Raw genomic sequence first — 27,810 nt, 5'->3', positions numbered from 1 at the left:
GCATGTGCCCTTGACTGGAATCGAACCTGGAACCTTTCAGTTCGCAGGCCAATGCTCTATCCACTGAGCCAAACCGGCTAGTGCTCAAATCTCCTTTTTGAGTAAATTTTCTTTCTCCTAAACTCTAAGGGTCCCCACAAGACTTGCAACCAGGGGAGCAATGGGCAACAGCAGCTCATCCCAGGCTAACACCCTGAACCCCTTTTCTATGACTTCTCAGTGAGTTGACTGCAGCTGCGCCTAGGTTTACTCCTTTCCCATTGCATTTCAGCCAGCCCCACTTAGGCTCTCTCCTGTTGCTTCTTCTATCCCTGTTTCACGGTCCCCAGCTTTAATAAATGTACTCTCAAAAATCACCTGGACATATGTTATGAAATATTTCCTGCATGAAGTGAAAATAAAAAAAATATTCAAGAGTTTATTACTTGAGCTCTAGGCAAAAAATAAGGCCTCAAAATTAGCTCATGGGTTGTTTTTCCTATTGTTGATAGATGTGAGCTCAACAGCTATAGTGATATTTTCCAAATTCCTTGAATGTTGGGGTTTTCCAGCAGTTTTTCCCCCTTTAAAATAATATTGGAAGAAGTGTCAAGCCAAGGAATATTAATGTATTATTGTAAGACATAGAGTAAAAAGAGTTTATCTTCTGTGACTTTATGTTGCTTGGGCCTTATTCCAGAAGAAAAAAATATTTTCAAAACTGCCCTAAATATTAAACCTGTTTACAGCTCCTCAGAAAACAAATACAATTGACCCTGAAAAAAGCATAAATATCAGTCAAATGGTTTACTTCTGAACAAGATCAGTAATTGTATATTATATGTATTACTTAATATTATCACTCATTAATATAATCAGAACCAAGCATATAATCAAAATACATATGCAAAAACCCAAAATTTCCTGCCTAATGCCATGTTTTTAAAGTTATCAAATTGCTGACTACTATTGTCCAGATATTGAACATAGTTTTGTAAGCTTTTTACTAGGGTTCCAGTATAAGGAAGAAAGTGAAAGTCTATTCTAGAAACTTTATTTTTCCCTTGGTTATTCATAATTTCTAATGGTATACAGTACTGATTATTGTTAATTAGAGATAACACTGGGAATAATGAAAGAATAAATGCTGTCCATTTTATATACTGATCATCTCAAATAACAAATTGCTAGCCAGCAAAATATTTTTTATATTTACAATTTATTTTTTAAATATTGGGTTCTTCTTAGTCTAAATTTTTAATTTATTTTTCTTTATGTTTTGTTATATACATAATCTATTAGGATACTAACACATATATTATAAATAAACTAATTTATATTGTAGATCCATTTAAGATATTTTAATATTAGGCATCTGTAATAAAAAATCAAGGATTGCTACATTAAAGAAATTTCCAGTTGAAGAATATATGAATCACATATTTTAAAAGTTGACTAAAAAGGTACAGCTTTGAAAGAGGAATGTTAACCAAAATTTTGATTCACATATAAGTGGAAAACACTACTTTCTATTGGAGTTGAATATGTCATTAGTATCTTCTATTAAGTCAATCAATCAACCATTTAGCCAACTAACTCACAAATCATCATTATGGATGTTCCTTTCTTTAATAACTAGAAGCTTTGAAGTGCTTAATCTCACAAAAAGTCTACTGAAAAAATCTACTCACCTACTGAACACTAAATGAACAAATTAAGTCTGCCAGAAAATTGAATATTTAGTGAAATATTCATTTGTCTAAGTTATATGACATCATGTAGTAGAAACAACAAGTTGAGTGAATTTATGATTTTCCTATCTATCACCATCAATGAAAAAAGACATATATAAATCCCACCATAGTATTTACTCTTTATCTCAAGTAGCCCCTGGTTTCTTCTTAAGCTGGAATTTAAGCATGATAATTTTGTCACAGTTGTTCTACTCCTAATAAAATTAATGTTTAATACATGTGGTAAACCACATTTTGCCTTTGGTTACTCATAATTTCTAATGGTATATAATAGTAATTATTGTCAGTTAGGGATAACACTGGGGATACTGAAAGAATAAATGCTGTCCATTTTATATACTGATCATCTCAAATAACAAATTGTCATCAAAATGTAACAGAATATTAAAATAGTACTCTTTCTGTCTCAGTTTCGGGCAGACAATTACAATTAGTACACCTCAGGCCCATACCTGGGAAACATAAAGTAAGAGGGACTATGACTAGCTGTTTTTATGGCAGAGCAAGAGAAGAGTCTATACTGGGATAGACCTGACTCTTGTAAGAGCAAAGAATATGAAGGGCTTCCGATGAACCAATATGGAATGATAAAGAGACTTATCATGATATTGTTTCACATCACAACCAAGAGACCTGATGAAGGGGTGGGGAAATGTCAGCAAAAAGAGTCTGGAGGTAGTCTCTTGGATGGCAGAAGAGATATAATTGTCAGCCATTAAGAACTGCTGTGAGAAATTTTCAGTGATGAGAAAGTTCCCCAAAGGACCCTGTAAAGTGCCCAATGAGAGAAAAAGTCAGCCTCAAGCACATATACCAATGCTATATTGCTAGAACAGAACCAGAGTTTGCCTCACCCTTAACTCCTCACCTTCCCTTGGCTTTACATGAATAAACTGAAGGCAGGGAATCAGAGGAAACAGCTTATGGTCCCTCTTCCACCTATAGAGGAGGCCAGCTTGAATTAGGCATGAGCTGGAAGGCAAAAGGTATTAACCTGCAGTACATTTCTTAAAGTTAAAAAAATCATTTTATTATTATACATCATTTTACTAAGACACTTTGAGAGAATAAAGCAAGCAGATAGCTTCCCCTTCCCGCCCAAAAAAAGTTACTACAAAAGCCACAGGGTCCATTGTATTTGACCAGGGACAAGTAAAAAGAACAAATCTCTAACAATAGATTTGAAGGGCAGTAGGGAAAAAAGAATGACATTGTTTTCTGTTGTATGTACTAGTATACTAAAAATTCTGATTGTAGAATCTAATGATTTAAAAAATAATAGCTAAAATTTATCAAATGCTTATTATATGCCAGACATTGTATGATTTCCATGTATTAAATCATTTCACCCTATAAGGGAGAGATTAAGTAACTTGCCCAAAGTTGCACAACTAGTAAGTGGCAAAGCCACACGTGTGGCTATTTGCAATATAAGCCACTCAGAGAAAGACAAGTGTCACATGATCTCACTCATATATGGAATCTAATGAACAACATAAACTGTTGAACAAAATAGGTCCAGAGACATAAGAGCATGCAATAGACTGACAGATCTCAGTGGGAAAGTGGAGGTGAGGGGGTGGATGGGGAGCAATTAACCAAAGAATTTGTATGCATAACCCATGGACACAAATACTGTGGTGAAGGCCTGAGGGGGGGTGAGATGTAGAAGGGATTAATGCTGGGGGGGAAAGGGGACATCTGTAATACTTTCAACAATAAAGATAAATTTAAAAAAAAAACTACAAAGAAACAGCTTTATCAATGCCAAAACAGAATTCAATTTCTTTCTTCAAATTCTTTTTTCTCAACAATCAAAATACAGAGTATCTAAAATGCCAACCACAGTCATATCAATTTCAATTTCAATGCATTAGCACTTTGCAGAGACACATGAGGTTACATGTGATTTACTATTTTGTTTCAAGAATAAAACAATGAGTCACTACAGGACAGGTTTTTTTTTTTCATACACACACACACACACACACACACACACACACACACACATATATATATATATATATATATATATATATATATATATATATATACTAGTGACCTGGTGCACAAAATTCGTGCACATTAAAGGGGGATTAATTAGAGGAAATATTTTAATATTGCTATTTGCCCTTTCTCTATAATAGAAGTGTCAGAGATGAAAGAAAATTAGTAAAATGTATATGAAAACCTTCCTCCTGTCAGAGTCTGGGGCTCACCATGGGACCCAGAGTCAAGTCCCCGCCCACCCACATGCACCTCAAAATCGCGTGAGACCCAGACCCGGCTGCACCCCCCAATTGGGCTAGATCCAGACCTGGCCAGTCCCACCCTTGTCAAGCCCTGCTGGGCAGGGGGCGTTGCTTCATGTCCCCTGGCCTGGCGCCAGGACAGGGGGCATGGCCTGAGGTCCCCCAGGCCAGACGGGGGTGGGGGGGGCGTGACTTGAGGTCCTCTGTCAAGCCCCGCCAGGTGGGGAACACGACCTGAGATCCCCTGTCAAGCCCCACTGGGTGGGGGGCACAGCCTGAGGTCCCCTGTTAGGCCCAGCCAGGCAGGGGGGCACAGCCTCAGGTTCCCTGGCCTGGTGCTGGGGCGAGGGGCGAAGCCTGAGATCCCCTGTCAAGCCCTCCCAGGCAGGGGGTGTAGTCTGAGGTCCCCTAGCCTGGTGACGGGGTGGGGAGCATGGCCTGAAGGCCCTTGTCAAGCCCTACCTAGTGGGGGGCGCAGCCTGAGGTCCCCCGGCATGGCGCTGGGGTGGGAGGAGCAGCTTGAGGTCCCCTAGCCCAGCACCAGTATGGGAAGCACACCTGGAGGTCCCCCTTCAAGACCCACCAGGTGGGGGGCGCAGCCTGAAGTCCCCTGTTAAGTCCCACCTGGTGGGGGGCGTGGCCTGAGGTCCCCTGGCCTGGCGCTGGGGTGGGAAGAGAAGCCTGAGGTCCCCTGTCAATCCCTGCAGGGTGGGGGACACGGCCTGAGGTCCCGTCAAGCCCCATGGGGGTGGGGGAGGGTGTAGCCTCAGGTCCCTGCTGATTGCTCATTTAGGCTGCTTATGGGAACTTGGCCTCAGCTGTGGGTGCAGCCATCTTTGTGATGGAGTGATGGTCAATTTGCATATTCCCTCTTTATTATATAGTATATTTCTTTTCTTTTGTAGATGTGGACAACCATTACAAAATAAAGTACAGCTGAAGGGTCGTGACCTTCTCACTCTAAAGAACTTTACAGGAGAAGAAATTAAGTATATGCTATGGCTATCAGCAGATCTGAAATTTAGGATAAAACAGAAAGGAGAGGTATGTAGCATTTTTATCTTACCTTCAATTGCTACCAATCAGATTTTGTAAAGACAGCCTTACAAAGAAAGAGGGAAAGGAAAATACATTAAAATTCCTAAACAGTAGCAAGTAATGGAACTACACAGTCAAGGTAATTGATTACTGAGTGTACAGGCGCATAAAAGGCATAAAAATCAGTTATTCAATGACAAGTCATTGCACTTCTTTCATGTGGAATGTTGAAATCCATTATTAACTGGATCACAACCTAAAGAATCATTCTTCAGAAAGATTTTATTTTCATGCCTCCTTTCTTTTCTCTGTGTTTTCTATCAAGTTAAAAATAAGGATGACATATTTTTCTAGCCAACAATTTCAATTGCAAATGCATATCAGATATATGATCATTAGGATGTCAAAAATTTACAGTTGATGTGACAGTGTTTTAAAATTTTAGATTGGTAAAGAAACAAATGTTAACCAAGTAGGGGGAAAATGAGATATGGTGCTTAACTGTAATCATTATTCTGCATTTTGAGAAATTCATGTATGCACATGCTTAATTAATGCAGTAGCTTCATTTAGGCTGCTTAATTGTGGAAGCATTTTCATATTCCAAATTTGGGTAAAAGCTTTTATAAAGAGCTGAAACCAGCTCTTTATAAAAGCTTTTACCCAAATTTGGAATATGAAAATGTTTTGTTTACACAAAATCAGGGTTGTGTAAAACTTTTTTTGTTGAAAAAGTTTTACACAACCCTGATTTTCGTATCTAGTTCACTAGCTCTACAAGTTCCTTAAAAACAAACTGAAAACAGAGCGACTCCAATTGTTATGGGATGCTATTCCTATGGAAGATCTGAAATAAGGAGAAACGTCCTCCTCCCCCCGAATCCTAAGCCTTTGTTCTTTACATTGTGTGTGAGGATGTTTAGCTGGCAGGAATCTATTTGTTCCAGAGCTCATCTTATCGGGAAAGTCCATCCATAGAAGAGGAAGGAGGAAGAGCCCCACCCCACACCAAACTCTCCAAATTGTTTCCACACGACTTTCAGAAACAAAGCCCTTGCACTCCCACAAGGATGCATAATGAGTGTAGCAGACAGTCTGAGGCTTCACCTTTAGGAGTCTTACTGCTTCATGTTGTAACAGGTTAACATGTTTCTAGCTGAGAAAACATTTCCAAACCAAGCATCTTCAAGGTCATTGAACACTGAAGGGGATTTCCATGGATTTAAGTAAGAAGATGGCCCCAAGGTGAAATACTAATATACTTTGAAACAAGTGTTCAGATTGAACCCAAAACAAGTAATAATACTTTCTAATTATGTCAATAATCTTTGGGAGTTCCTATTCCCTTCACCCATTTGTATAGAAAAGGCAAAAAACCCATTTTAAATTCTCTTTTTAAATAACATTTTGAATACTTATTTGGAAGTAGTGATTAATTGTTCTACATTTTTGACAATGTAAAGAATAAGTTTTGAAATATAATCCTTGATATTGGATATAAATATATTTTTCATCTTAATTATATTCTTGTCCTCGATTTTCAGTATTTGCCTTTATTACAAGGGAAGTCTTTAGGCATGATTTTTGAAAAAAGAAGTACTCGAACAAGATTGTCCACAGAAACAGGTGAGTCCACCAACAAACTCACCCTTCTGTTGAAGAAGGGGCCAGAGAGTGAGGACCTGGGAGGAAGGAGTAGCTCAGGGTGGGGAGGAGGATCTGTCTTTCTCTTTGGCAACCATAAAGGGGAAATACTGTCTCTGGGAGTATCAGTGCAAGCCTCTAAATGCCCTTTCCAATTATCAGAGAAGCTTTATGCAGAAAGATTGGCTTCATCTATAAGAATTCAATGAGGACTTGAGTAGAAGTCCCAAATAGAAGCACTTTGTGTTAAGTAAAAAATGTAAGTGGACACAAATTCTCATTCTTCAAACTCATGTGGTCAAGAAATGTATATTTTTATAATATATAAAGAACTTTTTCTTATTTGTATCAATTTTGCTAGATGGTGGAAACCTAATGTCTGCAACATTACACAATCCTCAGGCATTTCAGGGTTTATTTTGTCAATTTAGTGTCTCCAAAACTTATATTACAGCCATGGTTAAGTCCTAGAGAGTATGAGAATGTCAAGACATCTAGGACTATGGATATCTGGTCATTGGACATCAAGACATCATCATCAAAGACCCATGCTGAAGTCCTGTGTATTTGCATTGGACCTTGGTTGTCTCCCATTCACTGTGTAGTTTGCTTCACTCTGACCACAAGACCTGAAATATATGTTAGTTTGGCTCTCTCAACCTCTTGGCAGCTCTCTATGCTACACTGGGCACAGAGATACTGCAAGGCTATATCTACTCTATTGTTCCTTCCTCAGGCTGGGTGCCAGGGAGTTCTATAACATTTGTTGCCTCCTAGAGCTCTGTTTTAAAAGCATGACACAGGTGTCTCTGCTCTGGGGTTCCCCAAACTCTTCTGAAATGTCCATCATGCTCCCCAACCTGAAGCACTTGGCCTGGGGAATAGACAGGAGTTCACAGTTTCAAATACCAATAAATCTCTATTTCTGTTGCTTCTCTCTCACTCCTCTTGTTCCCCTTCCAGTTCCAAATATTGAGGGCCCAGTGATAAAGTAGGAAAAACAACTCCCTCAGATTTTCCATGTATTCTTTCAAATCTATTGTTTGTACCTGGAATCCTAGGCTGTCAAAAAAGTTTTTTTTTCTCAAATGATTATCTCTGTTCTAAGTTTCAAAAAATCTATTTTGAAATTTATAAGCTTCACATTAGCTCTTTTCTTTCTCTCTGCATTTCTGTCATATCAGACTTCCCTTGAATCAATAATATGACTACCCAAATGGGCAAATAATAGGATCAGGGAGGAGGTACCACAAAAACACATTGGTTGATTCTTCAAATACTTTATCTCACTTACAAGCATCAGACCTTTCTAGAACTTAGAAGGAAACATCTGCTTCATGCCACTCTTGCCTTGTAATGACCAGTAATGAAGTTATCAAATACATAACAAAATAAAGTTCAGAAGGATTAAGTGACTTCCTAAGTTCACTCAATTAATACAAATCACAACAGGATTCAGATGCCGAGTTCACTGTCCTTATTAATGCACTTGAATTGTCTCCTGAAAGAAGGAAGGAGGAGGAGGGGAAACATATAAGGTACCACTTAATCTTTAAAGTCATAGAAAGAAAACAGATGAAAATATTTTGCTCTTTAAAGCTGGCCCCAGGTAGTAATTCTCAAATTCTGCTACCTTTCAACACTGGTCTTCCATGAGTTAGACAGAATTTTATTTTATCATTTTTTATCATTGGTACAGGCGTGTTCTTTTTTGAAATTATAAAAATAATTAATACATAGAAATTTCTCAATTTTAAGTTTTTTAAAGCTAATTCTTCTTAGTTGATGATGTTTTCTGCCATTTTCTCTGTTCAAATGTTATTTTTAATATCAAATATCCCTGAATAAAAGATAATTTTTATTAATCACACATAATGATGTGATTGTTAAGCTATTAATAAAACTAAGTGAGTATTTAATAAGTTTTTGAGTACAGACCCTGTATCAAGTACTCTACATTAATTACATGGATTATCTCACTTAATCCTCATGACAACTCTATAGGGATGAGACCATAGGCTGAAACAGGTTCAACAAATAGCCCACAGACACATAGCTAATAAATAGCAGACCCAGGATTGGAAGCTATTATTAAATTTATTTTGTAAGCATATAATTTAATTAAGACATATGATAGTCATGTATTATTCCAGTAAAATCATTTCTACAGGTGGTATTAAGCATTTTGTTAAATTGGAGGCTTTCTATAAAGAAGGGCTCTGAAACTTGCACAAAATCATAAACTGTTGCAACAAATACATGAGAAAAGGAACATAAGACCATCAAAAGTTATGGTTCACAGAGTATTCATCATTATCCTTAATAAATACCCTTGGTTCTAATTTCATATGGCATTTTGCCAAGCTCAACATAGAAGACTCAGTCAGAGTAAGGAGCTGCTTTAAATGCTTACAGAAATTGTAAACCTCGGCCAAGAACATGGTAGAGCTTTTCTATTATATATATGTGCATAATAATAGTTGGCACAATTTTTCATCAAAACCTTTTACCCTGGTACTTAGAATGAAAATAGGATGTAATTAACACTGCCTGTTGCTACCCTGGATTTATGCCAGCCTCTGGGATGAGGTGATCCTCACAGGACAATCCTTAAGAATTCCATCACAAGCCTGAGTAGCAGAGATATAGCAGTATTTCTACTTATTCCAGGGGACAGAATAACATTTTCCACTCAACTTAAGCGATATTAATTGCTCATGTAATATTTTAAAATATACTTTTATGATTTCAGAGAGGACGGGAGAGGGAGAGAGATAGAAACATCAATGATGAGAATCATCGATTGGCTGCCCCCTGCATGCCCCCTACTGGGAATGAAGCCTGCTACCCGGGCATGTGCCCTGACTGGGAATCGAACTGAGACCTCCTGGTTCATAGGCTGATGCTCAGCGACTGAGCCATGCATGTAATATTTTTTATTAAAGTGTAACACACCTATAGAAAGTAAACAAACCATTAAGCATATAGTTCAATGAATTCTTACAGTGAACACATCCTTGTGACTAATACCCAGATATATAAACAGGACATTAATAGCCGTCAGAAGCCCTCCCTTGTATCTCCTTCCAGTTACTACTTCCCCCATCCTAGGGTTACCATTATCCTGGATTTGAACATTGCAGATGTCTTCTACCAGTTTTGCCTCTTTGGGAACATTATATAAATGGAATAATTCAGCATATGCTCTTTTGTATCTGGCTTATTTTGCTCAGATTTATGTTAGTGAGATGTATCAATGTCATTGTGTGTACTTGTAGATCACTTATTCCTCACTCTTTGTGTATCTCTGCCTGGAAAACTGTGCAATTCTCCTGTGTGTTTACTTATGATTATATTATTTTATTGCAAGTTAATTGAGCAGATAGACAGATACATTTATTAATCTTGTTAAGTGCACTGGCTGATAGAAAAATCACAGGAAATCCTAAGAGATGACTCTTTTCATTATTTAACATTGGTATTTGACTTTCAAGGTGAAATAGAAGCTGGTGTTTTCCAAGCTGTTTCAAATTCATCACCTTTACAAAGGTGGCAATATAAAAATCATGATACTATTCTGCAGGTAGGAAAGTGAAGAAAAGAGAGAAGTTAATGACTGCCTTAGTTGTACCAGAAAGAGCCTTCAGAGCCCACAGATTTTTAGTGCATGAATTCATATTCATATATCTCCCTTTCAGAGAGGAAGGGAGAGCTAGAAACATCAATGATGAGAGAGAATCATTGATAGGCTGCCTCCTGCATGACGGACCGAGCCTGCAACCCAGTATGTGCCCTTGATCGAAATTAAACCTGGGACCCTTCAGTCTGCAGGCTGACGCTCTATCCACTGAGCCAAACCGGCTAGGGCCATGAATTCTTTTGAGCAAAATAACAGCTACTATTATATCCCCAGACATAAATTAAGATATTAACAGAAGAAACACTTTGTTCAAAAATATTTGATGTAGGGTGAAGAGAGAGTAGAGACCCATCCCTCTGCCCTCCTCTCCTCAGCAATTCCTTCTCAGAGGCAATGTCCCCCATTTTATCTTCTTTAAGAACTGCTGAAGACTTTGACTCCTACTTCTTAACACTTTCTATAACCCCTCTTCCTCCACCTACCTCAGAGGAAAATGAAAATGAACTAATCCTGGGTTATTACAGAAAAATGACTTCAAAATTAGATGTTTGCAAGTGAAAAGAATGGGTTCTCTTTCCAGAGTCAAAATCCCTCCTACATTCATTCAACAAGTATTTTTGAGCAATTACTATGTACCACTATTTATTCTAGATTATTGAGAGTGATACATCAGTGAACAAAATAAAGGAAAACCCTTGCCTCCATGTGGGTACACAGACAATAAATAATAGACAATCAATAAGGGAATGCTAATACAATATCAGTGGAAGGTGATAAATGCTGTCAGAAAGGAGAAAAATGTGCCTGGAACTGGGGGAAAAAACATGTATTCGATTATTTGGATTTTGGCTTTACTCTAAGTAAAATGGGGAAACTTTAGATGGTTTTGAATGAAGGAGGGACATGATCCAACATGCATTTTAAAAGAATCTCTATTGAGAATACAGTGTTGGGGTGGGGATGGAGGCAAGATAGAAACAGTGAAACATATTAATATGTAACTATAGTACATAGAAGTTGGGGCAGGGTGGTAACAATGGAGGGACTAGATTCTGGGTATGTATTGAAGGGAGAGCCAACAAGATTCCTGATGTATTTGGTAAGAGAGAGACATTAAGGATGACTCTAAAATTGTTGTATAAGAAAGAGGTCAAGGAAAAGAAAAGGAAACAGCAATGGAGACTGCGAAGGACCAATGGCCAAGTAGGTATGAAAGGAAGATGGTGTGGTATCGCAGACAATGTGGCAAGAAATTTTATCAAGGACAGGGTAGTAAACAATTTTGTTAAATGCTGCTATGGCAAGAGAGAAATGGCCACTAGATTTAGCAATGTGAAGGTAATTGGTGACTTTGGTAAGAGAAGCTTTGGTGCAGTGTTGGGAGACTAAAGCCTTATGGGAATAGGTTTGAAGAAAATCAGAAAAGAAGAACCGAAGAGAGAAAGGAAAAACAAAGAGTTTTGGTGCAAAGGGAGCAAAGAATTAAAGAGATATCTAGTAGGGGAAATAAGGACAAGATAACATTTGCATATATGTAATTCTTTATAAAAAAGAATTTCTTTTTTTTTATATTTTATTGATTTTTCACGGAGAGGAAGGGAGAGGGACAGAGAGCTAGAAACATCGATGAGAGAGAAACATCGACCAGCTGCCTCCTGCGCACCCCTCACCGGGATGTGCCCGCAACCAAGGTACATGCCCCTGACTGGAATCGAACCTGGGACCCTTCAGTCCGCAGACCGACGCTCTATCCACTGAGCCAAACTGGTTTCGGCCATGTATATTTTCTGAAGTGGGGAAATGGGGTGGTGGGGGAATCTGGAAATTCTCTTATTGCTGGCTCTACTTTCAAAATATATCAAGAATTCAATTACTGTCTTATCATTTCAGCCACTACCTGCCTAGTCCAATCTATTAACTCTTACCCAAATTTTAGCAACATAGGTCCAATTATGTAACCCTTCTGTTCCCACCCTCCAATGGAAAGTGATGCTGGGCCTGAAAGGTGATAGCAGTGAAACATCACAAATGGAGTTAGACTCTATTACAGGATCCTTAGCAAGCAGAATTATTAGTGTGTTTTGTGTTCTCTGATTCTACCTCGGACATAGCATATCTGATCTGCCAGGTTTTGCACAAGAGGATGGAGAAACAGGCACATATCTAAGGAGAGGTCAGTGCTTATACCGAAATTTCCCTAGGTTCCTTCCTTATTTTGCTTTGCTTGGGAATTCCCTACCAGAGAGGTTGGAGAGCTTTAAAGATTTTGACTTTTCAATTGAGATGGTGACAGTACTTAATAATTGTGTTTCCCACTTTATTTATTATTTTTCAAAATGCATTTTTTTCTCTTTATTTTATTGTAGGCTTTGCACTTTTGGGAGGACATCCTTGTTTTCTTACCACACAAGACATTCACTTGGGTGTGAATGAAAGTCTCACCGACACAGCCCGGTTTGTAAATCTTCTTATCTTCAAAGATTATTTTAAAATTCATGGATACATCTCATAAAGAAAATATATGCTTTTCTCTCTCAGTGTCCTCTGTACTGATTATAAAATTTCAAATTTAGGGAAAATTAGGAATCATCAATCATGACCCTTACATTTTATAATTGAAGAAATTAAGATCTTGGGAAATAGACAAATTCAATGACTCATAACTAGTTAGCATTAAAGCACATAATAATATTAATAGCTTATATTTATTGAGCATTTGTTATGTGTCAGCATTGTTCTAACTCATTTAATCCTTATAACAACCCAAAGAGATTCACATAAAGAGGTGAAACAACTTAATTAGACACATACTAACTACGATAAACACAAAATCTCAAAACCTCAATGACTTAACATAGTGTGGATGTTCCTGATTGGTAAGAGGAAAGGGATAATTATTTATATAGCTATTGAGAGACTCTGGATGAGAGTGGCTCTACAATCTTCAACATGTGGCCTCTAAGGTCACCCTGGATGTCAACATTCAGCCAGGAGCTAGGGGAAGAAAGCATGGAGACCAGATACTTGCTTCAAAGCCACCTTAGCAGGGAAGTGGCACAATCACTTCTACTCACATACTATTGACAATTTCTAGCAGCTCACCCCTACTCAGATAAAAATAGAGGTGGGACCTTAGAGGGAAGGTAAGGGAGGGTGGGGAGAAGGGGGAGAGATCAACCAAAGGACTTGTATGCATGCACATAAGCCTAACGAATGGACACAGACACCAGGGGGGTGAGGGCATGAGTGGGGAGTTGGGAGGGTAATGGGGGGATAAGGACACATATGTAACACCTTAATCAATAAAGAAATTAAAAAAAAATAGAGGTGAGAAAAGGCTTGTAACAACTATACTGAAGATTGAAACAGGGCCACTGATTCCCCATTCAGTACTCTCACCATTATATCATGTCTGGTTGAGAAATACAGAGCAAATGTCTTTGTTTAAATATTTTAAACTTGATATGGAAGACTAATGTTTTGTTTTGTTTTTCTGAAGGCAATGTGCCATAAAACAACTCCTTGCAGACACTGACTCCTTTTTATGGTAGCTGAAGAGATTTAAAATAACTCAACTTTAAATCTTTTTGTTACATTATTTCAGACGAGACAATGTTAGTATTAAGAAGTGTTGAACAAAAAGAATAAATAAACACAAATGAGATTTTCTTCCTAATATGCTGCCACTGACTGGGATTATATTTGCCCAATAATTCTCCTTTCACAAAAGTGAAGTATACTTTATTCAAGAGCAAATATAACAAGCTGGTCAGGAGATGAAGCCAGGGTCACAGCCAAGACAGAGTTTCAGTGGGGATCTTCCATATAGGACCAAGTGAATGATGGTAAATCAATCATGTGTGAACTAGTGGTTTGAAAAGGGTACAGTTGGAGGAACAGCTGAGCATCCAATAAATAGTTAAGGAGTGCAGATTGGCAGCCAGAAAGAGGCCAGGGCCCAGAAATCAGTGGAGTGGGCAGGACCCCTAAAACAAGAGACAAGTAGCCAAGCATGGGTTGAAAGATGAATATAAACATGTTTTTTTGTGTGTTTGCTCTGTACACAATTCCCATCACAAGTTTTTAGTCAGAGATACTCTACACAGATCCTGAGAAAAACAATCTGTTTACAAGTTCCAACATGTTGGGGCCTTTTATTTATTTATATATTTTAAAAATATATTTTACTGATTTTTTACAGAGAGAAAGGGAGAGGGATAGAGAGCTAGAAACATCAATGAGAGAGAAACATTGACCAGCTGCCTCCTGAACACCTCCTACTGAGGATGTGCCCGCAACCAAGGTACATGCCCTTGACCGGAATCAAACCTGGGACCCCCTCGTCCGCAGGCTGATGCTCTATCCACTGAGCCAAACCAGCCAGGGCATGTTTGGGACCTTTTAATACACATATGTAATTAGATCCATTGCTACACCTATATATGGATACATAAAATTTGAACCATAGAATTCCTTCTTATCATTCCATCTCATCCAAAAGACTGAATGCAAATAATCACTCCTCCTTAAAGGGTATATACTATAGACCTCTTGTACTGTTATTTCTAAATCTTTGTAAAACCTTTACAAAGTAATTATCGGCCCAATTTTATAGACAATGAAACCATGATTCAGACTTAGCAGCTAAGTCAGCAGTTAAAGCATGCTGTGTTTTTAAGGCTATGCTGCTTTGGGTACTGCCTCTTCTAAACATCCCATGAGAGGGTCAGTGAAATACGTTATGAAAATCATTGGCTTCTGTGTCATGAGGTTCCCAAGACCACCACCATGTTTTATGATTCACCGGTAGGATTCACAGCACTCAAAATACGGTCATACTCATGGCTATGATTTATTACAGTGAAAGTATACCAATCATAAGCACAAAGGGAAAAGGCACATGTAGCAAAGTTCAAGAGAAACCAGGTGCAAGCTTCCAAGAACCCCCTCCCAGTGGAGTCACTCAGGATGTGCTTAATTCCCTTAGCAATGAGTTGTCACAACACATGTGAAATGTTGCCAACCAGGGAATCTCCTTGGGGGTTTTACTGGGGGATGGTCACATAGCATCCTTTGTTTGACATTTACCCAAATCCTAGCCTCCCAGGAGGAAAGTAGGTGTTTATTTTTATTTAAAAAATATTTTTACTGATTTCAGAGAGAAGGGGAGAGGGAGAGAAAGATAGAAACATCAATGATTTGAGAGAATCATTGATTGGTTGCCTCCTGCACATCCCACACTGGAGGTCGAGCCCACAACCCGGGCATGTGCTCCTGACTGGAATTGAACCTGAGACCCTTCAGTCCGCAGGCCAACACTCTATCCACTGAGCCAAACCAGCTTAGGGCAGCAGGTGTTAACTTTAAACCGTATTGTTTGTAAAAACATTTTAGGCACATCAAGCAACTCTTATCAGGCCCGGGAATGGTGGAAATGTGGTCTAAATCAAAGTTCCTAGACGTCATCCAGAGGCATCTTACAAGCAGTGCGTTCAAAAGAAAGCAGCCAGGCTTTCAATATTAACTCTTTTCTGCATGGCTTGAAAACATCTCTGGATCTTAATTTCCTTTTCTAAAATGTGATGGAGTTCTGATCCTTAAGTTTAACTTTGTACTCTCAAATGCATGCAAATATATGAAATACAAACTGGTAGTTCTTAAACAGAGGTGTGTCCCAATGTAAAGCATGTGTAGGCAGTTGCAGAGTAATTTGGATGGGGGTAGAGAGATAATTTATAATTCTGCAGGTTAGGGTTCATATGGTGTCTGAGAATATATATTTTAACAAGCTCCTGAAATGATTCAGCTGCAACGGTGGCTGGACCATACTTTGAGAGACTCTGAATTGAAAGGTTGTATTGTAATTCTGGGCTCTTGTGCTCTCAATCTATGCTAGTGCATTAGTGAAGGGAGTGGTAAATAAGAGACAGCTAATAAACTATTTATATGGCTTCATGGTAGCTGATTACAAAGGGTACATTGATAGTGGAGACAAAATTATTTCAGATTAGTAATTATTAAAATATTTATGTATGTATTAGAAGAAGAAAATGAAAAATTTCTGCTTTCAGGAGAAGGTGATAAATTAGGTATTGGACACATTTCATTAAAGGCTGTACCTCCAAATACAAATAAATTGTCATAGACCATTGGAGATAAAGACCTTGAGTAAAGTTGAAAGCTGGAGAAATAGCAGTATAAGTTCAGTGATAGAAAATGAGCTACAGTCTCATAGCAGGAGAATTGCAGAAGGCTGAATCTTGAAGACAGGTGCAGTTAAGGAGGGATGGGAGGAATTCATCAGGGTACAAGGAGAATAAGGTTAGTGCAATATCAGATGAGGCTGCAATGGGAGATGGAAATGTCAGAAATAAGGGTAGAGTAACCACTGTGGAAATCTGACTTTCTTTTGTGTACCTCATTACTACCTGATCTGCCAAAATATATGACAAGATATTGCTGAGATTCAGGAATTCCATCAATCTAAATTGAAGAAGACTAGAGAAACCCACTGCCTTTCACAGAGCAATTGAACAGGAGATGGAAGGAAGTAAATCTTAATGACATCTATCTGCCAATATGCATTGTTCAGTCCATAGCAATTGCCTCCTTGCTTTTTGTAGAAGTTAAACTTTGTAAGATGCAAATAGATTAGATAATATTTAAAAAACAGTGCTGGCCCTTTAAATAAAGAGACTAGTGCCTACTTGACAATGATTGTTGGATTTGCTTCTCCATCTGACTGTCTGGCTATTTTGAGGGCCCTTACAAGTTGGTCCTGCCTCAGCCACTAAAGGAAGGGGAAATAAAATCAGATCAAGGAGTGAAAAACTTAAATACACATTCAAAATAGAATGTGTTACTCTTTTCTTTCTTGATTAAAATAATAAAACCTGTTCACTCTTCCAAATATTGTGGGCAAATTCTCCAAAAATCCAAGTTTCCAGAGACTAGCTAAGGGCCAACCTGGTAAGCAGACTGAAGAAAGCCATGTCAAGACTACTATGTTAATTCTTTTTTTTCACAACAGGGATACATTCTCTCTTTTGGATTTTTTTTCTAACTGTCCTTTACCTAGATATACTTTAACTAGTAAGGGAGTGTATCTTACATCCATGGGAGGACAGCCTTAAGATTTGAATTGTGTGTCAGTTCACTGTGGGTCCCTATAGAACCAGCCTCCCATCAGATAAAATCAATTGTTGCTCACTTCCCTCTTTCGAAAAGTATCTCTTAACAACTCTTCTCTACCCCCTAACATATCAGGAGACACAAAACATATACATATATATTCAGTTAAATTTGCTTCAGGTGTTATGGTATTTTCAGATGTCAATTCTCTGGTGCTCTGCTGGGGTTGAGTTAGATATTCTATTTTTTCCCCTTGCTCTGGGCTTGTTGTTTTAGATGTGACACCAGAAGTGACACCTTAGCATGACTCAGATAACTGATTTTTTAAAAGTTTAAAATCAGTTGGAATTTAGGAACAGCAGAAAGATATTAACACTCCAGCTTCAAGGCTTTCTGTTTCTTCCATAATGATAGCTGTTCGTGTCTAATGCTCTGAGTCCAGTATTGAAAGGTGCACAATAGCTTCACAGTCATTTTCATTTTAATACAGTACTTCATAATGCAGCTTCAGGAACTATGTCTATGAAAAGCTTAATATAAGACAAAATAATGTAACATTGTTTTACTCTAATTACTTTCCTTATAAATGTAATTTACTCATGGTGATGATTGCTAAAGTGGGTTCTGTTGATGCAAAACTAGTAGAAAGGAAAATGAGCACAAACCACTGTATTAGTTTCCTAGGGCTACAAATTATCACAACCTTGGTGACTTAACACAACAGAAATTTAGCCTCTTACAGTTCTGGACTCTAAAAGTCTAAATTCAATGTGTCAGCAGGATCCTTCTTTGCTTTTTCCTAGCTTCTGGTTGCTCCCAGCAATCCTTGGCAATTCTGGGCTTATAGATGCACCACTCCAAACTCTATGTCCATCTTTACTTGGGCTTCTTTTTGTATGTCTCTATGTATCTTCTCCTCTTATCACAACATCAGTTATTGGATTTAGGGCCCACACTATTCCATTATGACCTCATCTTAACTAATTATATCTGCAAAGATCCTACTTCCAAATAAGGTTACATTCTGAGTTTCCAGGTGGAATTTGAGAGGCACCATTTAAGCACTATAAAGCACATATGCACATGCCCCTGCAACAACATGAAATGTTTCAAATCATTGTCATTCTGGTAACTCAAATAATGGAGATTATAGAGGAATTTGTGAATGAGTCACGGTTCTCAACAGAAAGAGTGAATCACTGTCACATTGAAAGGAATGCTTTAAATGCTATAATACTGTTATTAAGTATTATATTAATACTAGAGGCCCAGTGCACAAATTCATGTACAGGTGGGGTCCTTCGGCCTGGTCAGCGATCAGGGCCGATTGGGGCCAGCTGGGGAGGATGTACCACAGGAGGTTGGCCGGGGTTGCGGGGGGACCACAGGAGGTTGGCTGTGGGAGTACACTGACCACTAGGGGGCAGTTCCTGCATTGAGTGTTTGGTCAACTTGTCATAATGGTCACTTAGGCTTTTATATAATAGTTGATATTAAGATAAAAAAGCAATCTTCCTTAGTTTTTTAAGTAAAATGTTTTAAAATATCAACATCTAATGGGAAATATGGTATCTCCATGAATCTTTACATAGGTCACTAAGAAGCTAGCAGGCATGGCATTTATATGTTTTTGGATAAATGGTAACAAAAGGCAGTTACTCCCAGCATAAAATACAGTATATTCATAGTTTAGAGGCAGTTTGACATAGTATAAAGGGCTAGGGCTTTCAAGCAGGTTTAGGCTTCAGTTTAATTCACAGTTCATATCACATTGACCCTGTGGTTTGGACCACTTGCTTCTGAGTCTTAGGTTCATCAGCTGTGAAATGGAGATAGGAATACTTATCTCAGTGAGTTATATGACGATACATGAGATTATGCTTATGAAGGACAGGCACACAGAAGAAAGTCATATTGGTTGAATCAAGTGATGGCTGAACTCAATCTCAGGATAAGCTCTGACCCTATTCAGTCCATCTCAGGTTGACACAAAACTAAAATTCCTAAAGTACATTTTGTGGAGGTCATTATGAATGCTATTACGTCCTACCCATTCATCTCTGAGGTCCTCAAAGCTAGGAACTAACATAACACCTAAGTTCAAATAATCTGGCTATTATAGAAGCCTTCATGAATAAATCCTATGCCAGCCCATTTCAGAGGAGCCCATCTAGGTTTACTGAAGGTATTATCTTGTTTCCTCATAATTCCTATCCAATATAATAAAAGCCTAATATGCTAAATGTCTGACTGTTTTTTGGACCATTCGACCAGTCACTATGATGCACACTGACCACCAGGGGGCAGACGCTCTGACTGGTAGGTTAGCTTGCTGCTGGGGTCCAGCCAATCGGGACTGGGCAAGATGGGCCAGACATGCACTGGAATCCTCCTGCGGTCCCTCCCCGGCCCTGCTCATTCATGGGTGGGGTCCCCAGGCCTGGCCTGTGCCCTCTCACAATCTGGGACCCCTCAGGGGATGTCAGAAAGCTGGTTTCAGCCCGATCCCCACAGTCCAGGCTAAGGGACCCCACTGGTGCACAAATCTGTGCACTGGGCCTCTAGTATTGCTCTAACTAAAATTATAACCTGAATAGAGATACCAGAGTGCTGGAATATTCTCCTCTTAGGAGTCTCAACAAGTTTATTACTTTACCAACTTACATTGAGGATAAAGTTTATGTCTCCTCTAGGGCCTTGGCCTGCTTTAATCAACCTAATAAAAGAGTAACATGCTAATTGACCGTACCTTTGCTACACCCAACAGCCAATCAGGAGTATGCAAATTAACCCAACCAAGATGGTTGGGTTAATTTGCATACATGGGCACCAAGCGGCAGGGTGTGGGGTGGGATGCCTGCATTGTCGCCTCAATGACACAGGCTTTCCACATCACCCCCAGCAGCTCCAGGCCTCTGAGCAATGTGGGAAGGCTGAAAGGTGGCTCAGGGCTGGAGCGGAAAGGTGGTGCCAGCAGCCAGGGAAAGGAAGGCCCATTCTGGCACAAATCTTCATGCATTGGGCTTTTAGTAAAAGAATAAAAATAGGAGACATAATTTTTAATGATTTGTTATGATTACAGGGTTCTCAATGGTATCATTATGCACAGCCAAAAATTCCTCCTACTGTTTGCCAGTCAGCTATTTTACTGATAGGAGATATCATTGATAACAAACTGAATTTAAGGGGCAGTTTTATTTAAGGCATGGTGGGGACAAAAGGAAGAATGCATGGCAGGACCCTATGAGAATACAACTTCTGTTTGCCTTTGGCTTTTGAAACATATTCACTATATTCTGATAGTTTGGGAATAACTCAACTCCCTCTATGAGCATTAGGATTGCTGTGTGATTGTCTATCTCATCAATATTCACATTTCCTCTTATGATCTGGTCCAGCATATCTTTTTTTTTTTTTTTTTTTTTTTTTTTTTTTTTTTTAGTATTTGTTCATTCAACCATAGAGACGCTCAGAAGGCCTCCTTGGGTCCATGGGGGTGTTTTTTGTTTTGTTTGTTTGGCCTTCTGGTTTTTAAGTTAATTCTTAAACAAGTTTTGATATTAAACCAAAGGACAAAATATCAAAGAATAATAGAAACTCGAGATTGGGAAGGTCTTCATGGGTTACTTAGATCAACCATCCTTTTCATGACTCCACACCATTCCTTCAAAATTGTCCTTGAGCGTGAGAGAAAAAATCCAGTACAGGGCACTCTTTACATATTGAATTATCTCGTTCCATTTTATACAATTTGACTGTTCTGATGAGAGTTTATACAAACCGACTGATAATTTTTTTTAACTGAGTTGAAAGTGATCTTGCTATGCCTCTTCTCAATGTCTTTTTTTTAGTATCTTTATACATTTATGCATTTTATTTTTTATTTATTTTTAAAATATATTTTTATTGATTTCAGAGAGGAAGGGAGAGGAAGAGAGAGAGAAACATCAATGATGAGAGAGAATCATTGATCGGCTGCCTCCTACATGCCCCCTAATGGGGATCAAGCCCGCAACCCAGGCATGTGCCCTGACCAGGAATGGAACCATAACCTCCTGGTTCATAGGTCAATGCTCAACCACTGAGCTATGCTGGCTGAATGCATGCATTTTAAATATTTAAGGTTTCATTTAATTGTAGTTATTATTGTTGATACTCAAATTGTCCCATATTTAGCCAAGGTGTTCTGTCTTCAAGTTGGCTATTGAGTCATTTTCATATAACTATATTAGTCTTTGATAGTTCCCTTGCCTTTTGATATGGCAAAATATTCCAAGCCCATCTCACACATTTCTTTACCAAGGCCAAGAATTAGCCATTGCTCTAAGAAGTCCTAGTTCATTTTCAATTACTATCAAAAGTATGTTTTTTTGAATAATATGCTTTTTCTGGTTATTGCAATAATATTTTTTTGGTAGAAACTACTAAAAGGTATTTTCAAAATATAGATAGAACCACCAATACTGCCATCATCTAGAAATAATTAATGTTAACATTTATCTCTTGAGCCATCTTTCCATTTAAAGTCTAAATGTTTAAAATGTGTTCTATTCCCCCTATCATCTCTTTTGCTGCTGCTTAGAAAAAATTAGTTGAATAAATTATTAACCTGTCAATTATTTTTTAATCCTAATATTGGCTTTTAAACATCCAAAGGAAACTAATATATATGAGAAACTTCAAATTTGATAATTTGGATTTTGCAAAAGCTGTTTTGCTACCATTGTGGACAGCTACCTAAGATTGCCTGTAAAGTTTCAAGAATTCACTGCAAGGCAAACAGAATTCTACATATTCAATGGGAACAAAAGAAACCAAATGAAGTCATTACAGAGCTGGAGAGTATTTTTAACTTGTCAACCTTTCATTTGTAGCACATATAACACAGCTCTTAAAATGTTTAAAGAGGGGTTTTAAATTGATGTAGAGGTATAGAAAGCCCAAATTACAGTTAATGTGCCTATAAGTCCAGCTCTATTTACAGGTTTGTCATTTTTTCCAGTGAAAAGGCTTTTTCTATTTAAAGATGTTTAGTAGCCTGGAAGAAGAAAAATAAGAATGGTGATTTCTCCATGATCTATATCAACTTTAAACATAAAGTAGAAATCAACATCATTGACAAAATATGAACTAATGATCTATTTAAAGGTTTTTAATATCTCTGTTTTCCTGAGTGATTCCAATGTGAAAACAACCACATCACTGATACCTCTACACCTTCACCTTCAGTGGTATTTTCTATCAAGTTTAGTTGTGGTCCCTACTGTGTATTTTTTATTTACAGTCCAATCTGTCAATCTTATGAATTTATCAAACATTTAGCATTCCTTAACATAATCTATCTCTAAACATAAAATAGCAAATATTCCTGTTTTTTTTAAAGTGTGCCTCCCAAACCAGCAGCATAAGTAGCAGCTGTTAGAAATGCAAATTCTTTTGGGCCCCAAACCACACGTATTGAATCAGAAATACAACTGGCTATATTCTAATTAGCCCTCCTGGTGATTCTGATGTATGTTAAAGTTTCAGAATGACTTCTTTAAACATTCCCATACTACTTATCCAGCCAATAAATAAAATACATATTAAATGAGCAAAACAAGTCTCCTTAGCCATTTAAACACTGTTTGCAAATTTAATCAAATGCTTAACATTTAACTCAATCACAAGCCTAGTATTTCAGATTTCCTTGAATGCTCTAAACATTTAAAAAAGGAAAAGATACCCACAAAATATCACGTTGATTACAGAGCTGATTAATTTTAAACAAAACTGGGCACAACACTTAATATAGATTTAATATTGTTTAACACTCTCATCCCTACTTTTATTCTTATCCTTGCATGGTTCTGGAATTTAAATTTCTATACACTGATGGGTTTTTTGGAATTCCACAAGAGACTATTTTTATACATTTCCAGGGTTTATATATGTAATTTTACCAGACTGAAAGAAAAAATAATCTCTGTAGACAAGGAATGCAAGTTAAATGCATTGCTGACCACTTAAATTTTGATTGGGTTTTGGGAATTGGTTCCTAAGTTCAAGATGAATTAAACTCAAGCTGCTGGCCACTAAGCTGAATATATTTTTATCACATAGTTTTCACTTTTTATCATGGGCTCTATATTGATTTGTGATTGCTGCTTTAACAAATTACCAGAAAATTAGTGACTTAAAACAACATAAGTATATTATCTTACAAACTTCTGGAGGACAAAGGTCTAAAATGAACCCATAGGGCTATGTTCCTAGCTAGCATCTGCTCTCATTTTTTACCTTTCTCTTTTAAGGACCCTTGTAATTATATTGGGCCCACCCCAGGATAATCTCTCTATCTCAAGACCCTTAATTTAATCACATCTGTAAAATTCCTTTTGCCATGTAAGGTAACATATTCATAGGTTCTAGGGATTAGGACATGTACATCTTTGGGGAGGGGATTTATTTGTCTACCACAGGGTCCTTATTCCTGTTTTTCATATAAATTCTGAGTTTTCAAAAGAAATGAAAAGACGAGGTATTTCATTTGTTTTTGTTTTAATCTGTGGCAGTACATGATACATTGTAATATTTTCATGATATATTAACCTGGACTAATTTAAATATTTAAATATTTAAATATTTATTGATATTGTGTTATACTGAGTTGTGTTATCAAGAGGTTTGATGCCCAAAGACATAGCAAAGTGAGTTTGAAAATTTAGATTTCTTCTTCAGGACAGTTAACTAAGTTATAATTTTGGAATGAATGGCTATATTATCTTTGTGATTGTAAATTATATATGGCAACTGGTACTAGTTAACTGCTGGACTCCTCTTGTACTTCACTTTATATAAGACCACAAATGTTGGTGGGGACTATCGACCTATGGTAGTTTCTACTATTTCTAGGACTCTTTGACTTATAAGTTATATTAATTCTTTGTGGTTTACACAGATTAAAAATGGTATACATTCATAATTGATGAACAGAAATATATTTAACAAAAACTCCCAAAATATCTATATTTATACTAGAGGCCCAGTGCATGAAATTCATGCATTCAGAGGGGGGGTGTCTCTCAGCCCAGCCTACATCCTCTCGCAGTTCGGGAGCCCTCAGGGGATGTCTGACTGACGGCTTAGGCCCACTCCTCGCTCAGTCCTGATTGGCCAGACCCCAACAGCAAGCTAACCTCCCAGTCGACTGTCTGCCCCCTGGTAGTCAGTGAATGTCATAGCAAGCGGTTGAGCATCCTTAGCATATCATTAGCATATTACACTTTGATTGGTTGAATGGACGACTGAACGACCGGACACTTAGCATATTAGGTTTTTACTATATAGGATAGTTATATATAAATACTTTCGTACATTAAGAAAATAAATCTAAATGTGCATGGTAATAGTCTTCCTTCTTTGATATTAGAATTATATTTTTGTAAATTTATAGTTACTATTTTCTTATGAATAACATGGCCTTTTACAGCCAAACCTTATTTCATTTAATGATCACAACTTGATAATGGGATTCCATTTAAGTTGATTCTTTTTACCTTTTAGAATTGCCCCTGCCATTTTAAAAATTACTTTTGCTTCTGGCAGCAACAGGGTGTTACAGACCTATACTAATTTTATCCTGCCCAAGGACTTGGAATTGAATATCTTCTAATGGTTTCTGGGTTGTTGGTTTTTCTTATAGAACAGTATTAAGATCAAAATCTGGGCACTAGGAGATGCTTACAAGTGTTGGGGTAAAAGATTATAGGTATTGTGGCTTCAATGGGATTTTTGTTGGTAGGAAAAATGAAAGGAAAATACAATACTTGTATTGATGAAAGGAAAATACAATACTTCTTTTACAAGTGTATAAGATCTCATACTTTTCAGTAAAACACATCATATTGTTATGCCTTACTTTTCTTATAGTATGTAATTTCAGTTACTAAGAATTTCTTCCTCTACATTGACCCATTGTTCCATTCAGCATTAGAGTAACCCCTTTCCACCCTCCCCCTGTCTCTGTATTTCTAGGACAATGATTCTCAGCTTTGTCTTTACATTGGAATAACTTGGGGAGCTTTAAAAATATTGATGTGAATCCTTCACCATAGCTTCTGATTTAACCCTCCAAAAGGCAGAATATGGCATCAGGATTTTTTTTTACAGCTCTGTTGATGATACCAATATGCACCCAATATGAGGATCTCTGTTCTAGGATGTTCGGGACAATCTCATGTATATAGAGCATTGATTTCTCCAGTTGGTCCCCTAGCATCTCCTGTTTTTCAGCTATCTACTTCTATCCACATTACTTTCCTATAATAAAGTTAAAAACATGCATTCTATAGTATGAAGCATCAGTATCTGAACTGAGAAGGGAATTTTTATTAAGAACTTGAAGAAAGAAGTAAAAATTTAAAATTCTTTTAACATATTACCCTATACCTTAGGACAGTGGTTCTCTAACTTTGGAAGGTTATCTGAGTTACTTGGGAAACTAGGTAAAAGTAAAAAGACACAGACTCTATCCTATTTCAGGAGCCTAGTAGTTTGTGAACCATTGGGGTGTCCAATAGGTCAGAGTTGCTGATTATTCTAAGGAGGGCGCCTTATGTAAGGGAGTAGATTATTCATTTTTTTAGGATTTGAGATGCCCTTTTTCCTTCAATTGAACTGGAAAACACTCCCTGCCAATGACATCATGGACAAAGTCTTCTGTCTTTCTGGGTTGCCATCACTTGATTTTTGGTGGGTGGGTGAGGGGTTGGTGCTTAGATAGTTCAGAGCATTTAGATAGTGGGTGGGAATAGCCTGGGGAAAGTGGGGCCTCGGCAGGAATGCTGCAGTGCATTCTGAAGTTACAGCATCTAGGGTCTGTTAGCTAATGTCACTCCTCCTAGAAGGTTCTCTCTTGTAAGGCAATCTGTGTGTGCACCTCCATGGCTACCACACTGGTACTTTCAATTTGATAGTGAAAATGTATATTTGTCTGTGGGATAGTGCAAAAGAAACTTAGCTTCATGACAGGTCATTAATATTTCTTTGTATAACTTCTTTTGGGTATTTTCTATGTTAACTTTGCCAACTGCTACTTATTAATTACTAGAGGCCTGGTGCATGAAATTCATGAACAGGTAGGGTCCCTAGGCCTGGCCTGTGATCACGGCCAATCTTCCCCAGCTGCTGGCAGCTGGCTCTGCCCCCCACCACCAACGCCAGTTGCCCTGTGTGTGTGGGGCGACCGGTGGGGCGATCAAGGCCCCACTTGCTCGCACCCACCTTGGCCTGGTGCTGCCAGTGTCTGTTGCCACTCACCCCCAGTTCCCCATTCCCCATCAGGTGATCGGGGCCTGCAGGCTGGGGGCAGCTCCTGCATTGAGCATCTGCCCCGTGGTGGTCAGTGTGTGTCCTAGAAACTGGTCATTCCACTGTCTGGTCTATTTGCATATTATGCTTTTATATATATAGACTAGTGGCCCAGTGCACAAAATTCGTGCATGGGGGGGGGTTGTCCCTCAGCCCGGCCTGCACTCTCTCCAATGTGGGACCCTTTGGGGAATGTCCGACTGCCAGTTTAGGCCTGATCCCTGCAGTTGGACATCCCTCTCACAATCTGGGACTGCTGGCTCCTAACTGCTCACCTGCCTGCCTGCCTGCCTGATCGCCCCTAACCACGCTGCCTGCCAGCCTGATCGCCCCCAACTGCCCTCCGCCAACCTGCTCACCACCAACTGCCCTCCACTGCCAGCCTGCTTGCTCCAACTGCCCCCCTGACACCCTGATCACCCCCAACTGCCCTCCCCTCCTGGCCTTATCACCCCTAACTGCCACTGCCTTGGCCCTGCCACCATGGCTTTGTCCGGAAGGATGTCCGGAAGGTCTCCTGGAAGGTCTCCCAGTCTAATTAGCATATTACCCTTTTATTAGTATAGATAATTCATCATTATGACTGCAAGTCCCACAATTGATTCCTTATCTCTAAAAAGTAGTAAAATTAGTGATCACTATTTAAGATATCAGTGGAACAATATCTGGCTTCTGTAATGACTACACATTTAATATTATCTTTTAAATCTGTTGTGGTGATGGCTAGTTGTAACTTAGTTAAAACTTCTAATTTATTAGCATTTATTATTACTGTTTAAGATTCTGTATTAATAAAGGAACTATTAAGCATAATTAATTTAGATGATCTTTTCTTGGTTTGCTGCAGTGTCTTATCTAGCATGACAGATGCAGTGTTGGCTCGAGTGTATAAACAATCAGATCTGGACATCCTGGCTAAAGAAGCATCCATCCCCATTGTCAATGGGCTGTCAGATTTGTACCATCCTATCCAGATCCTGGCTGACTACCTCACGCTCCAGGTTGGCTTACTTCCTTGCCT

The 27,810-nt window shown here is 38.3% G+C and overlaps 1 protein-coding gene across 1 annotated transcript in view; it reads left to right on the top strand.

Annotated features, from left to right (window-relative positions):
- The window catches only part of OTC (ornithine transcarbamylase), a 56,323-nt gene that overhangs the window by 7,815 nt on the left and 20,698 nt on the right, over positions 1-27,810 (top strand). Inside the window, exons 2-5 of the mRNA XM_008153041.3 lie at positions 4,891-5,029; positions 6,568-6,649; positions 12,674-12,761; positions 27,637-27,790. Of these exons, the coding sequence (XP_008151263.1) occupies positions 4,891-5,029; positions 6,568-6,649; positions 12,674-12,761; positions 27,637-27,790 (463 nt within the window). The remainder of the gene's footprint in view (positions 1-4,890; positions 5,030-6,567; positions 6,650-12,673; positions 12,762-27,636; positions 27,791-27,810) is intronic.

This window comes from Eptesicus fuscus, chromosome 1, assembly GCF_027574615.1.
Source record: "Eptesicus fuscus isolate TK198812 chromosome 1, DD_ASM_mEF_20220401, whole genome shotgun sequence".
NCBI classification, from domain to species: Eukaryota; Metazoa; Chordata; class Mammalia; order Chiroptera; family Vespertilionidae; genus Eptesicus; species Eptesicus fuscus.
This window is presented reverse-complemented; position numbering and strand designations above follow the sequence as displayed.